General features: G+C 42.2%; 1 protein-coding gene and 1 long non-coding RNA gene across 2 annotated transcripts in view; one reads left to right on the forward strand and one right to left on the reverse strand.

The window, feature by feature from the left end:
• Dynlrb1 (dynein light chain roadblock-type 1) overlaps nucleotides 1–8718 on the forward strand; it is a 16205-nt gene continuing 7487 nt past the window's right edge. The window contains exons 1-2 of the mRNA XM_005329913.5: nucleotides 1–129; nucleotides 5323–5398. Of these exons, the coding sequence (XP_005329970.1) occupies nucleotides 127–129; nucleotides 5323–5398 (79 nt within the window). The 5' untranslated portion in view covers nucleotides 1–126. The remainder of the gene's footprint in view (nucleotides 130–5322; nucleotides 5399–8718) is intronic.
• On the reverse strand, nucleotides 1783–5328 carry LOC120886755 (uncharacterized). The gene is made up of 2 exons (XR_005729860.2): nucleotides 4045–5328; nucleotides 1783–2660 (listed from the first exon to the last, which is right to left on the reverse strand). It is a non-coding gene; the product is annotated as an uncharacterized LOC120886755 (long non-coding RNA).

Below are 8718 nucleotides of genomic sequence, written 5' to 3' on the forward strand. Positions count from 1 at the left end.
CCAAACCCCCGCTGATTCCTGATAGGCTGCCTCAGCTGTCCGTTACCACAGGGAACTATGCGCAGGCGCAGAAAAACGCGGACTTGAGCTGAGTGTTCGCGACGCAGAGCTAAGGATCAGTCCGAGATGGTGAGTGTTCACCGGTGCTTTTGGCTAGCAGTTGCACCCCTCCCTGGCCATGCGGTCCATCTGCCACCGGGGTCTCAGAGCGCCAGGAGAAGAATCCGCCGGCCTGGGCGGGGCCGGAATCGGACCCAAGCTGACGGGAGGGCGGAACCCAAATGGCGCGGGCCTTTGGGGCCCGGCCGAGGCGTGGCCACCGGATGCCGCTGCTCCTCGACCGGAAACAGCTGAGGCCTCAGTGAGACCAGGCAGTGGGAGGCTGGGACTCTGAGGCCTGCCGCCTAGCACCTGGGCCTTGTCGCGCGACTCTAGCCTTAAGGGTAGCATTTTCCCCGAAGCTAGTAGGTGGCAAGCACTGCTAAGTGAGTGCGTCATGTGTGTTGTTTTTCCTCCTCGCAGCTCTGTGCGGTGAGCTGTGAGGAAATGTGCGACCATCACCCACCCACACATTTAAAATCTAAATCTTCGGAATGCCAAGCTTTGACCCAGGAAGTGGCCGTGGACTTGAGCCCTAAGAAGCGTGACTGCCGCCTCTTGCTGTGGCTCCGTCCAAACACTCAGACTGGGTGCCTGAGTCAGGAACCGGCAGGGTCTGGCCTTGGGGATCCCCAGGCCCCTCTGCCTTGTTGGCTGCAACCGTGGGCTCTTTACACCTTTTCAGGGTTGTGTATTGTTAGTCCCTATCGCTTATATAAAATTCGAAAAGGACTTTTAAACGTTAAACCATGTGAATGTAACTTTTTCAATCATCTTTTTTAGATATATAAAGCTTATAAGAAAAATTGAAAAGGAAAATGAAACAAGGTGTCATTAGAGGTGACCACTAAGTGAATTACTTCTAGGCTTTTTCGCTTCGGTTTCTATTTTATATAGTTTAGCGCCGACTGAATATACAAATTGTGAGTTCTGCATTTCTCATTATTATACCACAAAGAATGTCCCCACCTCATTAAAAACATGAAATAATGCTTCAAATATATGTAATTTCATCTTTCGTATCACTTTTTTTTTTTTTTCTTTTAAGACAGGGTCTTTCCTTGTTGCCCAGACTCAAAACAATCCTCCCACCTTAGCTTCCCCTGTGATGGGACTGCCTTTTAGCTCTTCTTTTGACCTGCTATGTGTTCTTGGGTAAAACCCTTCTTTTCTCTAAACCTCAATTTCCTTAACTGTAAAATGAAGATCATAATAATCATGGAAGATGAATGAGATGTTCAGATGGAAGCATATGTCTGAAAGCAGTGGATGACCCCTAGTGGGTACTGAGTACATAAATGTATGCCTGTGTGTCCTGTTCCTGGTAAGTGTGAGGTTTTTTTTTTTTGAACAACCAAATCTCAGTAGCTGGTTCTTATTAAACAGAATCACCTACCTGGGCACCATGGCACATGCCTGTAACCCCAGTTACTTGTCAGGCAGGAGGATCACAAGTTGGAGGATACCCTGGGCAACTTAGCAACACCCTGTCTCAAAGTTAAAAAGGACTGGGGATTTAGCTCAGTGGTAGAGTGCTTGTGTGTCTTGCACAAGACCCTGAGTTCAATCCCCAGCACTTGGGGCAGAAATTAAGGTCACCCAAACTTTTGCTTTTTGTTACACTGGGTCCTATAAGGTAGCATCCTCCCTCCTATACTTAAAAGGGTTGATTTTGAAACATAGTTGAAAAAATGCTTTTTATTTGTTCTTAAGTATTCACTGAGCCTGTCTTGTATCTGGTATTGGGGCTATAAAAGGTACTGGATCCCTGCTCCAAGGGTTCTTTGGGTCTACAGTAGAAGATGGATATAAAATGTCAATTATACTGTGCTCTAGTAAGTACCATGAAGGCTGGATGCTACAGGTGTCCAGAGTGGGGCTGGTATTAAAGGCCTTTCCTAGGAGGCCCATGAGGTGACTTTGAAAGGTTGGGAGTTGGTTATGTTAAGGAGTAAGGACAAGAAGAAAAAGTTCCTTTCCTTCAGATAGAGGGAGTACTGTATACTTCAGATAGAGAGAGCATGTATACCAAGCCTGAGTGCTGGAAGCCCAGACTCCTGGCAGGCTGTGTGTGCCCCCTGCAGTCCATTCTCCACACAGCAGCCAAAGCTGGCCTTCAAAAACATCACATGTTGTCTCTCCTCACCTCATAACTTGCTAGTGGCTCCACATAACATCCCAAGAAAAACCCAGGTCACATCATGGTCTGCCGGTTGGCTGTAATTTGATCCTGGCTGGTAGCCACTATTCTTCTCCTTGTTCACTGCATTTCAGGGCCACTAGCTCTTTTGCTGTTCCTTGAACAGCATACTTTTCCACAGTGTTGCTTCTGTATTTGTTCTTTGCACTGTCTAGAACCTTCTCTCTAGAAATCCACATGGTTAGCTCCCTCATTTCATTCAGCTCTCTTAGGATTTCTCTGATCATCTTACACAAAATTGCAGAGGTGCATGCCTGTAATTCCAACAACTTGAGACTGAGGCAAGTTTGAGCAACTCAGAACTTGTCTCAAACAAGAAATATAAAAAGACTGGAGATGTGGAGTGTCTCTCATTGAATCCCTAGTACAAAGAAAGAGAAAGAGTCATCAATAAATCATTCTAGACCCCTCAATCACACCTGGCATTTATGTTTTACTTCTTTTTATTGTTTAATGTCTAACTCCCCAAATACATCCTACCACCTTGCCTAGGTCAACTTCAGGGGATAAGATTTTTGTTGTATTTTGTTCATTACTACAATCCCAGGCCTAAAATTGTCTGGCACATAGAAGCCATATAGTTAACAAATAGCAGTCTTAGGAAATTTAATCTTTTTCTTTTCAGCTTCATTGCCCAACCCTGGGATACAGTTTAAATCTAGATTTTGACATCTTCCATTTTAGCTTTCATTCCCCTTTCTTTCCTGTGTTGATTGTTGGTTGATTGAGCTGTCCTAAATTATCACATAAGCTTTTTTTTTTTTTTTTTCCATATTGACTCTGGGTCTTGCTCATGTGAGGCAAGCACTGTACTACTGAACTGTATCCCCAGATGTCCCAAGTTATTCTTAAAATGTTGAGTGTGTCAGCGCTCTATGGCCCCATGTCAGAGTCCATCTTGGATACACTGGTGGAGGGGGAGGGTGGTGTGCTAAAAATTAGAAACTGCAGAGTAGAGGGTTTGAGGCTGTAGCTCAGTGGCAGAGCACTTGCCTAGCATATGTGAAGCACTGGGTTCAATCCTCAGCACCACATAAAAATTAATAAATAAAAGTATTCTGTCCATCTACAGCTGCAAAAATTAAATTAGAAAGAAAGAAAGAAAGAAACAAACAAACAATAGAGTAGAAAGGACTATTTGGGAGGGGAAAAAAAGAAAAAGAATAAAACCTGAGCTATAGTTTTCTGTTCTGAAAGTGGCTTTATTTTTTTTTTCATAATCTCGTCTAGCCATCTCATTTTCACAGGGGTGCAGTCACCAAGCATTTTATTTTATTCTTTTGCTGTTTTCATTTAGCAATATAACACAGATCTGTGGTGGTATCACATAGTCTAATCACTACTGTTAATGTGAATGGTATCTTCCTATGAGTGATATTCCATAATTTACTTGGCCTTTTGTCTAATTATTGGCCCTTTTAGTGCTTTCTCTTTTTTGCTATTGTAGGTGTCACTGCAACAGACATCTTACTGTGTTCTTTCATTCTTTTGGATTATTTCCTTAGGTTGAATTTCCTAGAAGGCAACCAGGTCAGGCTGAATACTGTACAGCATTGATCTATCATACTACCTATCATATCCTATCGTATCATACTACCATACATACCTATCATATCCCTCCCCTCCAAACTCCATGAATAACTTAGGATCTCAGATACGCATGACCCACTCTATTGTACTCACATCCAGAGACAGCCCTGTCCTTTTACCCAAACTCTAGATTTTAGAGACATCAGGCTACTTACCATTTTGTAGCAGGAACTTGTTTGTCTTTCCCTCCAGCATTTGAGGGTATTACATCACTGGGGAGTGGGTGGTGGTGACTGGACTATCCGCCATTTGCTTTCCAGAAGAACAATAGTTCATTGTGCTATCTCCTTCCAGTGTTTAGGACACCCCCTCCCCCGCAATTATCCCCTGGGAATGGAGAACCATTCTCTTTTGCTGAATGAACCTCAGTTTCCAACAACTCTCAGCCTTTGAGAACCTTCTAACTAGATTCTGGGCTGGGCTGGAAGGGACCTCCGGAGAATAAGCACACCTCAAGGCCAGTTTCCAGCCACAGGAAGAGTTAGTCCTAGTTTAGTTAAGCAGCTGCTTCTGGAGCTCATTGTAGGGACTTTATGTAATTAGACCCAGCGCCTGATACTTGTCCCTGAGAAGCACAGCCAAGGATTTGGGGGGTCACAGGCAAGTAAGACACCACTAAGATGGGGAATCAGTAGAGGCTTCAGGCAGAGGTAATGCCTTGGGTGGTCTAGAAGACTTCTGAATTTCAACAGAGAAGAGACCCTTGTAGTTTTAAAAGATGAGACAAGAACATGTGGGCAGGTAGATAAAAGTGGAAGGAGAGATAAAGTAGTTGGAGTAAAAATGTAGAAGGTCTTGCATGCCAGAATGAGAACCCAAACATCTTATTGTCTCCTCTGTTTATAAATCCCATGCTAAAATATCCTACCCTGACTGGTTTCTGAATAATCAGGATTAATGAGCCCCTTCCTGAGACATTTCCTGTGGCTATATGCCATGTGTCACACTATCTCAGATGCCAGCTTATTAAATCACTGCGTCTATCCTCATAGGATAATTTTGCTTCTTTGAAATGTTTTCAGTTGTCTTATTTGAGCCACAAATGACTCAGTGTCTCCCTCCTGTTAGAAACCTCTGTTTGGGGTTTTTTAAGTCATCAGAGTCCTGTCCCCTAACTGTACCTGATAATGTCAATCATTAATGTATCTATGCTCCTGGTAATGTTTTTATATTCTCTCAAATAGCTGGGGATTGGGGGTATAATGTTGCCTGGTGGGTAGAGCAGCCCCACTTCATACTGTAGTTGTGAACTAATTCTCTAGGTGCTGGTGGTGGCCAGAGGACCATTTCACACAGGCCTGGGAGCTTTAAGATAGGGCCAGATGTCTGGGTGTTTCTTGTTTCTTTTTGGAAGACAAATGTGTGATGCATCTTATGAGGAGGTTAATCCAGCCTACCTGGCCTCTCCTAACCTTGGTCTTATTTTCTGGCAGGCAGAGGTGGAGGAGACACTGAAGCGACTTCAGAGCCAGAAAGGAGTACAGGGAATCATCGTGGTGAATACAGAAGGTACACTCTTCAGCTATGACTTGCCCCTGGCAGCCCCCAGAAAACAGCCCAAACACAGCATAACACTTTTTAACTAAGCCCCTTCATGGATCTGATCTAAGTGTTCTGTTTTTTTCTTTTTAACACTTCCTGTATTCTAACAATATTATTGAAATTCTGATATTTTTAATCTTCATTTTATTTATTTATTTTGAGGAGAGAGAGAAAATTTTTTTAATATTTATTTTTCAGTTTTCGGTTGACAAACATCTTTATTTTATTTTTATGTGGTGCTGAGGATCGAACCCAGCACCCCTTACATGCCAGGGAAGCACGTTACTGCTTGAGCCACATCCCCAGCCCATATTTATTTATTTTTGTGTGGTACTGAGGATTGAGCCCAGGGCCCTGCACATGCTAGGCGAGCCTTCTACCACTGAGCTACAACCCCAGCCCTGAAATTCTTTTTTTTTTTTTTTTTAAAATATGCAATCATTCTTTACTTATTTATTTATTTATTTTATTAGTTGTTCAAAACATTACAAAGCTCTTGACATATCATATTTCATACATTTGATTCAAACGGATTATGAACTCCCATTTTTACCCCGTATACATATTGCAGATTCACATTGGTTACACATCCACTTTTTTATATACTGCCATACTAGTGTATGTTGTATTCTCCAGCTCTGAAATTCTAATTTTAAATAAAGGAAAAATTCAACTAGTTCTACTACCCTGACAGTCACACATTTCAACTTCCATTCTTTTTCGGTCCTTGTGACCATCAGCCACTTTTCTGATGGTCATAATCATAGTTGGTACTATTTGCATATGCTTATGTTCAAAATTTTCTAAAAGTGCTTCACAGTTCACATGAGAAAAAAATACTGGGGATAATGACCAAGGCCTCAGGCCTGCTTGGCACTAGTGCACTCTACCACTGAACTACAGTCCCAGCCCCTTTAAGCAAAAAATTTTAAGTACCAGTACAATGTTTATTAACCCACTTACATTGTTTCTACTCTTTTGTGTACCCATTAAATCTGTATTATGTATCCATTTATGTTGAGTTTACCTTTTAGTTAGATGATACTCTGGATGACTTCTTTGTGCCCATAGTTTTTTCCCCCTTTCTTCTGGGGGCGTTATTTGAACAACTTGAATGATACAGATACTAATTTTCTCAAACTGTGCTAGACGTAGTAAAGAAGGGAACTAACCTTTATCATATACCTGCTCCACTCCAGGCTGAGGACTGGTGCTTTACAACCATACTGTTTCCTTAAAACGGGCCTGTGCCCTCCATTTGCAATGGAAAAAAAAAAAAAGTCTAGAAATTTAATTAACCTGCCATTACAGAGATAAAATTACATCTGAGCCTGTCTGAGTACACCTATGTGCTTTTTCCCACTCTGCTGCACTGTGAAGAACCAGAGAGTGGCTGCTGGTCTTGTGGCCCTAGGCCTTGATGTCTGGACAGCATCAAGGACAAGGGCTCTGGAAAAAAGCAATTCTGAGTTTGTATCCTGCTTCTTCTCCCGACTAACCGCATGACCTTCAGCAAGTCACTTAAGCATATAAATGTGGATATTATATCTACATTATAGGGTTGTAAATTATTAACTGAGAATAAACAATTATTTGTTTACTATGGTATTGTCACCATCAGTTCTGAGCTCTGAGGTATTTGTTTACATGAATCCATATACCTGCTCAGGTTCCCCTGTTGGGTTGCGGGAAACCACATGCTTTGTGTCTCTAGACCACAGTGTTTCCCAAATTTATCTAGTTACCTGAAACTCTTGTTTAAAAACCTACAGCTTTCCAGACCTTTCCACACAAAGTATTATATATTAGGACTAAGGTGAGACCTGGGAATCTGTTTGCCATTCACTCCAGGAGATTCTTTGATCAGACTTAATTCTGCCTTAAGGGCAAATTCTAATAAAAAGCTGAATGAGCTGGTGTGGTGGCACTCACCTATAATCCCAGTGATGGGGGAGGCTGAGGCAGGAGGATTGCAATTTCAAAGCCAGCTTCAGCAACTTCGTGAGAACCTGTCTTAAAATAAATAAAGAGGGCTGGGGATGTGGCTCAATACCCCTAGGTTCAATCCCTAGTATTTAAAAAAAAAAAAAAAAACAACACTGAATGAGTGCTACAGGTGGTCTTCAAGACACCACCTAGAATGTAGTTTTCAGTACTGGGCTCCTTAGTCTAAGGTTCATATGCTTCCTCTGGGTTCCTTCTCCTCCATGTTAATCAGAGCAGCTGCTCTCAGAACATTAGCTTGTGTTTCTGTATTAGTTTCAATTAGGAAAAATGTTTTACTAATTTAAAAGCCATCCTACTAGCAAGAAAATAACCAAAAAACTACAGTGTTGGGACAGGTACACCAAGACATTGCTGCTGTTACCAGCAGCTTGGGTGATGAAGGTTCATGATAGCAAGGACTTTGAGTCACCTCTGGACACCTGGTCCATCCAGCAAGGCTCTGGATTCAGGTCAGTGAGTGTTTGTTAAATGACCAAATCATAATCAGTGATGCCATCAGCCCTTTGATTTGGTAATTCCATTCTGAGGAATGTGTTCCAACAAAATAATCCCAAAGGAAAAAAACAAAACTTTTGCAAGCATATAGATGCCATAATAACTAGATTAATAATCACAGTAATATCTATAATAGCTAGTATGATTGGAAATAATAATGCCCTTTTCCTGGCACCATTATAAATACTTGATATAGACTCTTTTTTTTTTCCTGGTACTAGAGACTGAACCCAGAGCTTCACACATACTAGGCAAACACTCTACCACGAGAGATGAATTCATTTAATCCTCCAAACAGCAAAATAAGGATAGAGTTATTAATATCTCCATTTTATAATGATAAAACCAAGCCTTAGGAAGAGGTTAAGCAGTATCCAAAGGACAGAGGGAAGAGTGGCGGACCTAGAGTTCCAACTCTATAGTCCATGTGTTTGGCCTCTGTCCAGCCTGTGTACCCCGCACCATCCCCGTCCCCAAGTGCTCAGGCAGAGGAATGGCAGACCTGCAGATACATCCATACAAGTGGGAATGTCTCGTCAACATGAAGAGATGGCGAAGATGCAGACCTCTTGGGAGTCAGTCTTCCCTCTCCAGCCTTAGTTCCTTGGTCTCTCTCCTTGGTGGGAACTGGGGATATCTCTGCAGGCCATAGTCTGCCTTCCTCTCAGAGACTTATTTAATCTTATTGCTTTACCTCTTGCTCTTTCCTCTGCCTCAAATGGCCTTTCTTTTCTCTACTGATTTAAATGTCACCCACCTATAAAGACCCCCTCAAATGTTCCTCT

Source organism: Ictidomys tridecemlineatus, chromosome 5 (genome assembly GCF_052094955.1).
Source record: "Ictidomys tridecemlineatus isolate mIctTri1 chromosome 5, mIctTri1.hap1, whole genome shotgun sequence".
NCBI classification, from domain to species: domain Eukaryota; kingdom Metazoa; phylum Chordata; class Mammalia; order Rodentia; family Sciuridae; genus Ictidomys; species Ictidomys tridecemlineatus.